The sequence below is a fragment of the Grammomys surdaster genome, unplaced genomic scaffold (genome assembly GCF_004785775.1).
Source record: "Grammomys surdaster isolate TR1022 unplaced genomic scaffold, NIH_TR_1.0 213, whole genome shotgun sequence".
In the NCBI taxonomy this organism is placed as follows: Eukaryota; Metazoa; Chordata; class Mammalia; order Rodentia; family Muridae; genus Grammomys; species Grammomys surdaster.
Window position 1 is genome coordinate 1,895,071 of NW_021604658.1, and position 14,255 is coordinate 1,909,325.

Genomic DNA, 14,255 nt, shown 5'->3' on the forward strand with positions numbered 1-14,255 from the left:
AAGACCCTAGCCTTACAGCCTGTTTTGACAGGCCCAGACGCCTTAGCTTGGCCCAGGCAGAGCTAATCCCTTATGGACAGCTCAGGGAAAGCCTATAGCACTTAAACTTCACTGCATGTGGTCATGAAAGCTCTGTACTTACTTTAATCCCCAGATACTTGATTTGAGCCTGAAATATGGTTAGCTAGACTGCCTATCTGTCTGTCTTCTCCTGCACCTGTCCTCTCAACACTAGCCCTGGGTGGGGCACTCCTCAGTGCCTCTGTTTGAGGGCTTCCATGACTTAGACTTAAAGACCTACCAAACCCTCCAAACCACCATTGAAAAGTGCACACACCTAGATTATAGCTGTTAGAGCCTGCTTCCTAAAGTTTTTAATGAGTTCTCAGTTTCAGAGCTTTCTTGATTCCTTCAAGCCCTGTCTTAAGTAATGATTCAGACCCTGGTGACCTTGGAGTAAGGGTGCCTTGAGCTCATCTGGAGCCGTCAGCACTGTCTGCTGATCTGATACAGTACTATGACTGTGATAGGAACTGAATGCCCTTCCTTTCCGAGGGGCTTTGATAAAACTCTAGTTACACAATTGAATAATTTGCCTTATCATCAAAACATCTTCTTTAGCAATTATAAAGATACCCGTGAGTTTCTCAACGAGGAAAGGGATGGAGGAAAGTTCTTTGGGGGAATAAAAAGTTTCTGTGCCTCTCAGAGATGGGGAGGAGAGAAATGGATCTTCAAATCTGTGATGCAAAATTCAAGGAGATACTAAGAACTGCTTTCTATGCTTAATTCAAATAATATAACAAAAAAATTGGAAGCTCTGTCTTGTGGACCTACGGTAGGGAGTAACAGAATTACTATGAGACCAGTATGTAGTAGAGAATGCCAACCTGCATAAAATGAACTGTGGGCAAACTAACAGGCCTCAGCTCTCACACCCACCTCATAGATTTCTAAGAAACCTGGTGAGTGAGTAGCTTTTTAAAAAAAATTTGGGCGGGGCGGTGGTGGCACACATCTTTAATCCCAGCACTTGGGAGGCAGAGGCAGGTGGATTTCTGAGTTCGAGGCCAGCCTGGTCTACAGAGTGAGTTCCAGGACAGCCAGGGCTACACAGAGAAACCCTGTCTTGAAAAACAAAAATAAATAAATAAATAAATAAAAATAAAAATAAATTTGGGAGGAGGGGTGTGTATGTGTGTGTGTGTGTGTGTAGATCAGAGGACAATTTTTGTTTTGTTTTTTTTGAGACAGCACTGGAACTTGATTTGTACACTTGGCTAACCTCAAACTCAGAGATCCTCCTGTCTTTGTCTCCCAAGTGCTGGGACTAAAGGCATGTGCCACCACCATCTGGCCAGAGGACAATTTTGAGAGTTGATTCTTTCCTCGCACATGTGGGTCCTAGTGATCAAACTCAGGCTATCAGACTTGGAGGCAAAGTCCTTATCCACTGAGCCATCTCACCATGCCATGAGTTATAGCTTTTAGAAATTTATGTTGCAAAGAATAACATTGTTAGATAAGTTAACTTGCCCTACAGAGTAATTTTATTCTGGCCAATTGAATTTTGAAGACTGTTTCTCAAAAGCAATGGATTTGTGTTTGGTTTTACTTGCTGTTGTGTTTGAGCCATTTCTCTGGCTGTTATCAATTATCTGTTCAGGCTACTCTCTATGTTAGATAATAAGCCATTATGTAAACAGGGCAGCTATCCAGAGCTAGATGACTTGCTAGAGGCTTTTGAAAGGGGGTGTAGAAGAGAGTGAATGAAGAGGCCAGAACAGCTAAGCCTTTTGTTCTTAAAACCTTTAGTTCTTAAAACCTTTGTTTCTTTTCAAATGTGGGTGTGTGTCTGCGCATGCACATGTGCACACACAAGTAATATACACATGTATGTGTTTATTCAAATCTTTTAAAAATTTTTTTCAGTGTTAGTTCATATCTCATGTCACTTTTAGACAATGTATGTAACAATTTGTGGGGTTTGTCTCATATCACTTTTGGGCAATGTATGTAATAATTTGTGGGGTTTGGGGTTTTGTTTTTATTTTTTTTGTTTTGTCTTGTTTTGTTTTTTGAAACAGAATATCTGTATAGCCTGAATGACTAGAGCTCAGTCTGTACAGACAATAGGCTAGGCTGGACTTGAACTTGTAACAGTCCTCCTCCTCCCTCCTCCAGAGTGCTGAGATTACAGCATGTGCGTCTGGTTTCTGTAGTGCTGGGCATTACTACCCAGGACATTCTGCTTGACAAGCAAGCACTCTGCCAAGTGAGGGACTTCCTGAACCCTGAGTTAGGTTTTATATCTTCTAGAGGTGCTATTTAGTTCTCAGGCATGGTTGTTTTTAAAGATCTCTAGTTAGAGTACTGTCTCCCCACTGTATAATGACTCCATTTAGACTCCTTTCATGTGTGTATACTATTTTAACAGTAGCAGGCTTTCATATGGCCCTTCAGTGGGACTTAGTATTAACTGTCCATCCCTATCTTCCCTCCCTTACCCCTCTCTTCCATCTCCCTCCCAGTTCATCCTCCCACTCCAGTCTCCCCACTGTCTCTTCATAGAAAATATATATATATATGTTTTTCAAGACAAGGTGTCTCTGTGTAGTCCTGGCTGTCCTGGAACACACTCTGTAGACCAGGCTGGCCTCAAACTCAGAAATCCGCCTGCCTCTGCCTCCCAAGTGCTGGGATTAAAGCCGTGCGCCACCACCACCCGACCATAGAAATATATTTTTAAATCTTGGTTTTTGAGACAGAATTTTGCTGTGTAGACCAGACTGGCCTTGAACTTACAACAATCCTACTGCTTCAGCTTGAATACTACTGTTACATGATCCCTGCCCTGGCCAGCCTATAAAGACAAAAATAGAAAACAATCCTCTTGGGTATTTTGAAGCACACACTCCAACACCCTTTTCAGTACATATCCAGAAATGGGACTGTGCCGCACATGCTGCTTCTTACAGCTCAGGAGCTTTAGCCATAGAATAGCACTGAACACGTGGGACAGATATGTGACATAACATTTTATTTATCCCATTGACATTTCCAGAATAGTTCCCAGAATGCCACTATTGTCAAATCTTTTTCTCCTTAAGGCTATCCCTAGAATGGACAGAGGTAATACATTTTCAAACACATTGTTTACCAATATACTATTCTCTATAAAGTGTCTAGGAAGCTTTCTTTTGCCTTCCTCTTACCAACATAATTGTCCTTAGCTGCAAAATAATCCTCAAGGAGCAGGTCTTCCAAAGTGAAGGCAGAGAAGTAGGAACTTTGATTGTTCCCATCTCTTTCTAAACATTTGCTAAACATGATAGTACAGAGAATAGTTTGTTTCTGGACAGAAAAGGAACTCGCCAAAATCCCAGGGCCTACTGGCCTCCAGCCTTGGAGCTGTTAAGAGCTACCATGCCCTGACCTGTGCGGCTACATGGACAGAGAGAAGTTCTATTGGCCGACCCAGAGGGATAACATGATCAAACCGAGAGACATCCAAGAGGTCCAGGCGATGGAATCCAGCGTTCCAAGGAAGTCATGGCTTAAATGAGTAAACTGCAGCTGCAACGGTCTTTACACCGGGCAACTCGCTATGATAGCTGATGAAAGACACGAGGGGGCGCTGGTGCCCTGGTAGGGACGAAGCTTGTCCTGATTGAGAATCTGAGCACCCATCAGCTGGAGCCATCCCTGTTTGCTTTGCGGCCCTGGCCTCTCGCTGGCATGCAGGATTAGCCAGAGTGCTCCGAATCCAACCAAAAGCCTTTCACCTGTTTCAGTGGCTACTGACCTTAAGGCAAGTGGTAGGACCTCAGCTACCCAGGCTCATTATGAAACAGGGTCACTACTTGGCACCTACTCCCAGGAAGGTTTTGGTGAGATTAATGAAATACATGCCGGCTAGTACTTTTGTAAATACCCTTAAAGCAACCCAAACATCCCTCAGCACAATCAGTTTATTAACTGCAGGGGCTAACAGTGTATTTCAGTAGAGATTTATTATATTCCATTCTCTCAACACACCCTTTAATCTTTTGTTCTGGAAAAGACTGTTAAAACTCCCCCTTCCGGTCCCCGCGCCCCCAACACACACACACACTCTCAATAAGCCTCTGGAATAACTGCGGAGTGGTATCTATCCGAGAAGATTACTTCAGAAACTTTACCAGGGTTTAAAATTAATAGTTTCTGGCCAGAGGTGTGCCATCTGGTCCTAGTCAGCTGCGAGCACTGACCCCCCAAAAAGTGGGGTGGGAGGCAGCACACCTGGCTCACTTACTAACTTACCTAGTCCAGATCCCAGCTAAAGGAGATGGTTGGTGGCCACCCTGAGGCATGAGTGGACAGGGTAGAGAGGGGCCTTAGCTCTGTGTTGGCAGTTGCCATGGTTTTGCTCCGAGTTCTGGAGCCAACCTGCCCACTCCCTGGGACACTCAGGTCACAGAAGCAGTAAGTTAGAAGTCTGTGGGGGACCGGAGGAGTGCTATCCTGGAGCCTGCTGGACCAGCTGTTAAGATGGAAGCCTCAGATTGGCAAGGGGGTGAAGGAGACAAGCCACTAGAGAAGGTGAAGTGAGGCTGGGATGTGAGGGAGCCAGGGAGGGCTGGTTTTGGAAAGCCATGAACATGAAATTCAAGGAAGGAGACAAGAAGAGAAAATGGTGATGTATGTGAGTTGGCAAGAGCCCCAAAGAACAAGAGAACATAATTCCTTCGAACAGTTGGCTGTTGAACAAGAAGAGCTTGCCCTAGTTCTGGGTTTGATTCCCCAGAACCACAAAGCAGGGACAAGTAGTAAACATGTTTATCAAAGATGTGTTTCTGCCAAGATGATGAGATGTCCCATTTGATCATTAGTTATAAAGCCTTACCCATGTCCATGTGAGCATACATATGTGTTATGGTCTGTGTACAGTTGTATGGCTGTGTTTATAGAGTTAGCCAGAGTCTCCACTCTCTACAGTTGGGAGGAACCTGTCCTGTACCTTCTTTACCTTACCCCTAGCTTCCCTTCAGAGTGATCTGAATTTGGATCTTCCTCTCCTGAACACAAACAGCAAGTAATCCAATTGTTCTAAGAGGCTTTGAAAATGTGGGGTGCAAGTGAATTTAATCCCAGCACTTAGGAGGCAGAGACAGAGGCAGATGGATCTCTGAATTTAAGGCCAGCCTGGTCTACAGAGTGAGTTCTGGGACAGCTAGGGCTACACAGAGAAAGCCGTTTCATTGTTTGGGGGGGGGCAGAAAAAAACAAACAAAAATCATAAACAACAAACAAAATCCCAAAACACAAACAAACAAAAACAAAAAAAGAAAGAAAAAAGAAAAGAAAATGTAAGTTTCAAACCCAGTAACACCAATTAATAACCCTGTGTTCTCTAAGTCAGTAATATTTCAGACCCTTCGTCACCACTACCTTTCAGTTCCCCTTGTTCCACTTTGTGTCACAAGACACCTGTTATCACCACTGCCCTTCTTTACTGAGTGTCCTTCGGATGCATGCCATAATGCTAAAAGTTAGAGACGCATAGACATGGGCCTGGCACCTCAGTATGTCCAAATGAAAGAAGTGGTTGCTGCCCATCCCCTGAGGAGTCACAGAATTCTTTCAGTGCCCCAGAGTTCTCAATTATAACCAGAGGAAATGATAGCTAACCTCACAGAATTTGTGGGAAAAGAAAATTAGTAAATGTTTATCAGGAGCTTTACAGAGTTTCCCAGTATAGCCAAGAATAATTATGAAAGAAATAGGTAAAATATTTTAGGTTTTCTAAGCAGAGGTTTTCAAAGGTGGGTTTTTTTTGTCCAGACTCAGTAACCTAGCAATGTTTTAAGAGAGAGAGAGAGAGAGAGAGAGAGAGAGAGAGAGAGAGAGAGAGAGAGAGAGAGAGAGATATCATAGGGAAAAGAAAGAAAGCCTTGGTTGTCATTTGACAATATCTGCCCAGCTCTGGTCCTCAGGTCCAAGCCCCTCTCTGACTGTGCCGCCTCCTTTCAGGTGGGGAGTGTTCCCTGCTTAGAGAGGAGCTCCAGCACCGTGCCCGCCGGAGATGCTCTGGTCCGTCATGCCAAGGGCCTGAGCCAGGATACCTTCAAAATTGTAAGGAGCCAGCCTGAAACCTTGTCCCCCTAGCCTGGGAGGAATCAGGAGGCTTCTGACCCAAATATCCCACCACCTGATCTGTCACCGTCAGGATGGAGATGGGGTGGGAGAGCCACTGGAGCCTGTGACCACACGGCCCTGTGTGGTTCACTAAGAACTGCAATTAGATCAATTTGTCAGGCACTTGGGTCTGTCCACCTGCCTTTTCTCCACACCCCTCAGCCCCTTAACTTGCCTGTGACCTCCTCAGTGTAAAGAATACCTGAGGCCTCTGAAGAAGTTCCTTCGAAAGTTGTACCTGCCCAAGGACCTTCCCCAGAAGAAAAGGATAAAGTACACGAAGCAGAGCCTTGAGGCCCTAGGGGACCATATTAACACCTTTCTGCAGCATTACTGCCGAGCCTGGGAGATCAAGCACTGGAAAAAGTAGGCTGCTTCCTTGCCTTATCCCACCTCCATTCAAGATTATGCTATTGTCAAGATTCTCCAGGCATGGAGAGGGTTAAGATCCTGGGAGATAGCTGATGTTTAAAGAACAGGTCCCTCTAACTGTCAGGATGGCAGTGATTGTACCTTAGCTGTACACACAGTAGACAAAAGCCTTTTTTAAGAGCCTTCAGGTACCTCAATGGGTAAGGCATTTGTTACTAAGACAGATGATCTGAGTTCTGTCCCTTGGACTCCATGGTAGAAGGAGAAAATTCACTTCTATTGGTTGTCCACTGACCTTCACACATGCATTGTGGCAAACATACATACAGACACACACATACACACACACATACACACACACAGACACGCACGCACACGCACGCACGCGCGTTTTTAAGCTTCTCCTAAGAGCCCTTTTTCTTCTAGGTGAATAGCTGCTGTGTGCAGGAGTTTGATACCAGCACATGACATTCCTGTTCTGGTCTCCATCCCTAGCCCCTCAACCTAAAACTGAGGAAGCACCTTGTAGCCTATTTCTGCTAGGTAGATCTGGTCACAGGACAGTTCATAGGGAGAAAAGGTTCTAGTCAGTTTCTCTCAGACTGGTCTCCGGTTTCTCTCTGCAGAATGCTCTGGCGGTTTGTCTCCCTCTTCTCAGAACTGGAAGCGAAGCAACTTCGCCGGCTTTATAAGTACACCAAAACCAACCAGACGGCCAAGTTCTTGGTGAGGCTTTCCAGAAAATTCCTCTGAGTTCCAGTAGGAGATTGGTTAAGGTGCTCTTAGATCCTGAGGGTTGGACCCTCGCTCTGTCCTCATACAGTGGCTCTCAGATACCTTGCTATTGGACATGTGGACATGTTTACTTCTTGAAATCAGAAAGAAACTGCCACCAGGTGGTGGTGGCGCAAGCCTTTAATCCCAGCACTTGGGAGGCAGAGGCAGGCGGATTTCTAAGTTCGAGGCCAGCCTGGTCTACAGAGTGAGTTCCAGGACAGCCAGGGCTATACAGAGAAACCCTGTCTTGAAAAACCAAAAAACAAAACAAAAAAAAAAATCAGAAAGAACTCTAAAAGGTGTGATTATATTATATTATAGCTATTAATATTTACTAGAGATTATAGATAAGGAAATTTTAAGTGTGTAATTACTAAATTTGAAAACTAAAATAGCTATGTTATATATGGATATTCTATAAAAAATATTTATGAAAAAGTAACTGCTTTTCAAAAAAAATCAGAAAATAGTAGTGTTATATTTTGCAGCTTTTTCTAGCATCTGGCTCAGGGAAGCAGCTGCATTTTCAGATTGGCTTCTGTAGTCAGTCTCTTGTTTACAAAAGAACAGATATTTTTCTTTGCTGTCATACCAGAAATACAACAAATAGTAGTTTCTTAATTGTGATGTGGAATTTGAACCATATTGATAAACTTTTTTAAAAAAGTAATAGGCTTTGATTATTTGTTTCATGAGAAGGTTTTACGTGAACCTACTCTGTATCATACAGGCGAGTATCGTATCTGCAGTCTGCCTGTCTTAGACTTCTGAGTGCCAGGATTCAGGGAGTGTGCTATACTATGATCAGCTAAAAAAAATAATAGATTTTTAGCCATGTATTCTGGTCACATCTTTAATCCTAGCACCAAGAAGCAGAAGCCATCAGAGCTTTGTGATCTATGAGTTTGAGGACATCGTTGTCTACATAACAAGATCCAGGCTAGCCAAGAGTAGTACATAGACCCTTTCTCAAAAAGCAGCAGCAACAACAATAATAATAGACTTAAAATCACTTTAAAGGACAATCAATGTGCCAGGCGATGGTAGTACACGCCTTTAAACCCAGCACTTGGGAGGCAGAAGCAGGCAGATTTCTGAGTTCGAGGCCAGCCTGGTCTACAGAGTGAGTTCCAGGACAGCCAGAACTACACAGAGAAACCCTGTCTTGAAAAACCAAAAAAAAAAAAAAAAGACAATCAATGCAAAGCTCTTCCCCATCCATAGAGACTTTCTTTAGGCACATTTGTCAAGACTTGTAAGACATCAATAGATTTTTACTAGAGAAGGCCAATATTTTACATTAGGATTTAGGTTTTATGTTGTACATATTTAATTATTTAATTATTGTCTATTTAATTCCTAAAACTTTTGAAATTAACAAAATTAACATATTAATTATACATTGAGTTTTGTTGTTCTGATCATATTCACTCTTCACACTGTTCTCTGACACTCTCCAACTAATCTTTTCCCAACTCACTCCTTCTCTCTCTTTCTCTCTCTCTCTCTCTCTCCCTCTCTCTCTCCATGCGTGTGCATGTGTGCGTGCACGCATGCGCACACACGTGTGTGTGTGTGTGTGTGTGTGTGTAATAAATGTAATTAGGGTTGCTTTTAGCTACATGGTAAGGGGTTATTTGCAGAGCATGGGAGACTTATCAGTGATACACCAATGGAAAAATTGTCCCTCCCTCTCTGGCAACCACTGATGGTCTATAGCTCCTCAGAGGAGGTGAGGCCTTGTGAGTTTTTTTCTTTTAAACAGGATCTTGCTGTTGATCCTGGTTGGCCTCAAACTTATAATCCTCAGTTTCCCAAGTGATAGGATTATTGGCATGCCCCACCACACCCAGCTCATGTTACAGGGTTTGATAAACATTTCGTGGATGTCCCTACCATCAGTGTCTTCCAGAATAGGTACCCTTTCCATTCTGTGGAATACACTTGCCCACCCTCTCTTTCCTTCTGAGAGCTCTTGGCAAACTGCTATACTCAGTGACTCACAGTTTTACCTTCCTGGACCCTCTCGCTGCTGCAGTTGTACAGTACCTGCCTTGGCAGAGATCTGCCAATGAACTCTTTACTCTTTCCTTAGAACCCATTGCTCAATCTTTTGCATGTTAAACAGACCTCACTTTCAGGCCTCTCTCAAAAGCTTTAGTACAGATTTCGATTTGAGCCTCTGGTTCAAAATAAGAAGCCTGTCAGGTGTGGAGGCAAATGCCTTCAATCCCAGCTCTCCAGAGGCAGAGGCAGGCTGATCTCTGAGTTCTAGGCCAGCATGGTCTAGAGACCAGAGCAACTTAACAGGACCCCTGCCCCTTTGCTTAAAGAAAAGATGGGCTATATACATAAATCTGTAGTGCACACTTGCCTACTTGTGACAAATAAGGACTACACAGAGAAACCCTGTGTGGAAAACCACACACACACACACACACACACACACACGCTCAATAAATACCCTAAGTAACAGCAGTAAAAGTTGCCTTTGTGTCAAGTACTTTCTGTTCCTTCCTGTGATCTACACGAGTAACTCTCAGTGGCAATTAAAATTATTACCCGCAATTTGTAAATGAAATATCCAAGAACAGAGAGGTGAGATAACTGTGCCAGAGCACACAGTGAGAAGACTGCCAGGATGCAGTCTCAGGTTGACTGTGTGACTGTCTGTTTGTTCTAACCTCAGTCTGCCTGTATGACTGCCCGCTGGAACCTCAGGCTGCCTGTGTGACTGCCCACTGTAACCTCAGGCTTCCTGTATGACTGCCTGTTCTAACCTCAGGCTGCCTGTGTGACTGCCCACTGTAACCTCAGGCTGCCTGTGTGACTGCCCACTGTAACCTCAGGCTGCCTGTGTGACTGCCTGTTCTAACCTCAGGCTGCCTGTGTGACTGCCCACTGTAACCTCAGACTGCCTGTATGGCTGCCTGTTCTAACCTCAGGCTGCCTGTATGGCTGCCTGCTGTAACCTCAGGCTGCCCATGAGACTACCTGTTCTAACCTCAGACTGCCCATGAGACTACCTGTTCTAACCTCAGGCTGCCCGTGAGACTACCTGTTCTAACCTCAGGCTGCCAGTATAACTGCCTGCTGTAACCTCAGGCTGCCAGTATAACTGCCTGCTGTAACCTCAGGCTGCCTGTGCTCTGTAACCTGTTTTGCCAGCCCCTCCCCATCTCTGAATCTCTGCTGCTCATGAACATGAATGCTTTGATGGTTTTGTTAATCCTTTTTCTTTTCTTTCTTCTTTTTGAATCTTAGTTTTGCAACGCTGAGACTGAATTCAGGGTCTCACAGAAGTAGGCAAGCGCCACTACAGATTTACCTACATAGCCCCATCTTTTCTTTAGGAGTAGGGCAGGGGTCCTGCTGTGCTGCCTAGGTTAATTCTCACTCCTGGGCTTAAGTGATGATTGACTCCATGTCTGGCTCTAGTAGTTCCTTTTCTAACCATAAGTAGTTGCCAATTGCTGGGCAGTGGTGGTGTATGCCTTTAATCATGCACTTGGGAGGCAGGGGCAGGTGGATTTCTGAGGCCAGCTTCGTCTACAGAGTGAGTTCCAGAACAGCCAGAATCACACAGAGAAAGCCTGTCTGAAACAACACACACACACACACACAAAGAAGTTGCCATTACAGTGACTCCCAGATTTCTTCGCTTCACTGGCCAGAAAAACTTCAAAATACATCTTCAGGTTCTCAGTTTAAATTTTTTAAGTTAGTATTTTAAAAACAAAGCACAACTGTCTCATTACAACAAGCAAACAAGACACCATCACTCTCAAATGAGATGGAAGGTATAGCCATAAAATAAAAGATGCCCTGGCTATGAGGGCAGCAGAACACTTGATTGGCATACATGAAGTCCTGGTGTCCACCCTCAGCACTGCAGAAAGCAAAGGAAGTGATGTAACTGGGTACAGTGGTCACTGCATTCCATGGGCTGACACAGGAGGACTGTGCTGAGACTACTTAGCATGGAGAGACTTAACTAGAAGACACAGCCGGCTCCCTGGCCCACCCCACAGCATCACGTTTCCTGTGACTCTCCCCTCATTCTTTTGGCTAGGCATCGAAGATCCAATAGTTTCTCAGCAACTGGGGGTAAGTTGGGTGAGGCTGCTACTGTAGAACTTAGGCTCATCTTTTCTCCAGTGTCTCTTCAACAATGGACCCAATTTCAGGTCGCACTCTGCCCCTTGGATGCACCAGAGAGATCTTTGCTTGCCAACCAGGAAGACAGTCTCCCCAGGCTCTGCAGTGCCTGGGGGTTGCATGGAAACATCAACGGCATGAAGGAGAGGTTGTCCAGGATGCAAGCCCCTGGCCAAGAGGCTGCCATGCTGGAGCAGCCAAGGTCCTCACACTGCTCCAGAGGAGGTGATGCCTACTACCTGAAGGAGGTGTTCTGGAAGAGTCTGAGGGTTTCTCTGAAGGCTCCTCTCTGAGCCTGACAGCTCTCTTCCTTCCATTCTACTGTCTCTTCCTTCTGTCCTTTCCTTCCTTTTCTTTGGTCTCTTTCCAATTTTTGGCTACTCCCCAGATATATTCATTATGGAATCTTTAAAATATGTAGATAAGTGGGGGGTGGGGAGGGACAAAGAAAACTTACCCAGTACCCAGATGCCAGCACTGTTTTGTTTAGTGTGGCTCCTTCAATCCCAGCAGAGGTCTCAGAGTGTGCATATGATTTGAACCCTTCTCTCTCTCTTTTTAGTTAGCATTTTGTAAAGGCCTTTATCATATGACTAGAAGCAGGGTGGAGACAGGTTCTAAGTGCTGAGTGTATGGACATTCAAGAGGGACAGGGACATTGAAGGGGTCCATCCTTACGGTGATCCAGATGGCATGGGAACAACCTTCCCAGCTACGTCAGCCTCTGTAGTGACCAAAGTATCTGATTCTCTGCACAAGGGCTATGGAGTTAGGAGATGGAGCTAGGTAAGGTAGGGACCTGTGAGGGTTCCTGGTGGACACTAAGGCACAGAGCCATCCGGCATGCATCTACCTCCACACTGGCTTCTGCACCACAGTTAGCTGTCCTTTCTTGGCTACTGTTGGGGAAGATAAAGGAAAGCATGGTAACCTGGAGAACTCAGAGTGTAGTCCTAATATGGACTCAGAGGCTCTTCTAAAGGCATGGCTGGTTGGATCTCCCTCCCAGCTGGGCCTGGGCATGACACAGTGCAGATTGGAGAGGTGAGGTATACGTCAGGGACACTGGGGAAGCCGTGGACAGTGGGCTGAGAAGTCGGAGCAGACCAAGGGTGTCATGTGTGCTGAGTAAGTACTACATCCTTGAGCAGCATTCCCAGTGTCTCCGAGCAAGTATTAAAATAAGTCATCACACATGGTGGCTCCTGCCTGTAATCCCAGCACTTTCCAAAGCCTGAGTCAGAACAGTTGCCATGAGTTTCACATCAGCCTGCACTGAGACCAGCCCAGGCTATATTGTGTGAGACCTTATTAGAAAGCAAACATGGGCTAACAAAATGGCTCAGTGGGAAAAGACTTTGCCATTAAGCCTTATGACCCCAGCTTGATTTCTGGAATCCATAGGGTGGAGGGAGAGAACTGATTCTTCCCACAAATTGTCCTATGGCCTCCATACATATACTTTTGGCCTATAAATAAATGTAATTTTAAGAATTTAAAACAATATAAAGTTTCTTTTTGAGACAGTGTCTTATGTAGTTCAGGCTGGCCTCAAACTCAGAGCTACTGCCCCACCTTACAAGTATCAGGATTACAGGCACCTGATTTATGTGGTGCTGGCGATCAAACCCAAGGCTTCATGCATCCTAGGCAAGGGTCCTATCAACTGAACTATGTCTCCAACCCACTTTTAATTATTATAAACAGAATAGTAATAAAATAGGAAGGTATAAACATCATATTGTCACCATCTACTCTTACGTGATTAACACCTTATACACTGTGTATAACTTGCTTCATGTCTGGGAGGATGCCTATGTCACGTATGTGGGGAAGCCAGTAGGAGATGAAGTGTCTCAGTCACTTACTCTACCTTATTTGTAGAGATAAGGGTCTCTCACTGAATCTGGAGCTCACTGGCTGGCTGGCCTGACTAAGTTCCAGATCACCCATCCCAAACTCCCCAGAGTGGCATCACAGATGTGTGGCTGCTAAGGACTCAAACTTAGGCCTTATTCAGCATGGCAAGTTCTTTACTAACTGAGCCACCTCCCATTCCTGAACTTGCTTTTTATTTCTTTGCCTGCATGAGTTTTTACGTACCACACACATCTTAGAGCCTATGGAGGTCAGAAGAGGGCATCAGATCCCTGGAACTGCAGTTACAGGCAGTTGTGAGCCACCATGTGGATGCTGAGAAGCAAACCTAGGCTGTCTGGAAGAGTAGCCTATGCTTGTAATCTCTGAACTATGTCTGAACTTGCTTTCTTTTAATAAATGGCATCAACCTTTCCAGGGCAATGTTCTCTCTTTGTGGAATTGGATAGTCCACATTCAAGATTCAGGGGTAACTGCTGCACAGGCTGCTCACACCAGGTGCCCCACCCGGTCACATCTCAACTTACCACACTTGCTACCTTCTTAACCTGACCTGTTGGAGGAGTTCCCGTGATCTGATTGTCCCTACTCTGTCCTTTTGGCATTTAAAACTTATTTCTTAACTTATTTCTTTACCTATAAACAGACTTTAGATAGAAAGTCCTTGCCGGGTGGTGGTGGCGCACACATTTAATCACAGCACTTGGGAGGCAGAGGCAGGCGGATTTCTGAGTTCGATGCCAGCCTGGTCTACAGAGTGAGATCCAGGACAGCCAGGGCTACACAGAGAAACCCTGTCTCGAAAAACAAAAACAAAACAAAAAGAAAGTCCCAATGAGTTTCTCTTCTCCTCTCTCTCTCTCTCTCTCTCTCTCTCTCTCTCTCTCTCTCTC

General features: G+C 44.9%; 1 protein-coding gene across 1 annotated transcript in view; it reads left to right on the forward strand.

The window, feature by feature from the left end:
• The first annotated feature begins 4,450 nt into the window (after positions 1 to 4,450).
• The window catches only part of CUNH17orf64 (chromosome unknown C17orf64 homolog), a 10,871-nt gene continuing 1,066 nt past the window's right edge, over positions 4,451 to 14,255 (forward strand). Inside the window, exons 1-5 of the mRNA XM_028772258.1 lie at positions 4,451 to 4,581; positions 6,013 to 6,114; positions 6,368 to 6,543; positions 7,176 to 7,275; positions 11,514 to 11,709. Of these exons, the coding sequence (XP_028628091.1) occupies positions 4,531 to 4,581; positions 6,013 to 6,114; positions 6,368 to 6,543; positions 7,176 to 7,275; positions 11,514 to 11,709 (625 nt within the window). The 5' untranslated portion in view covers positions 4,451 to 4,530. The remainder of the gene's footprint in view (positions 4,582 to 6,012; positions 6,115 to 6,367; positions 6,544 to 7,175; positions 7,276 to 11,513; positions 11,710 to 14,255) is intronic.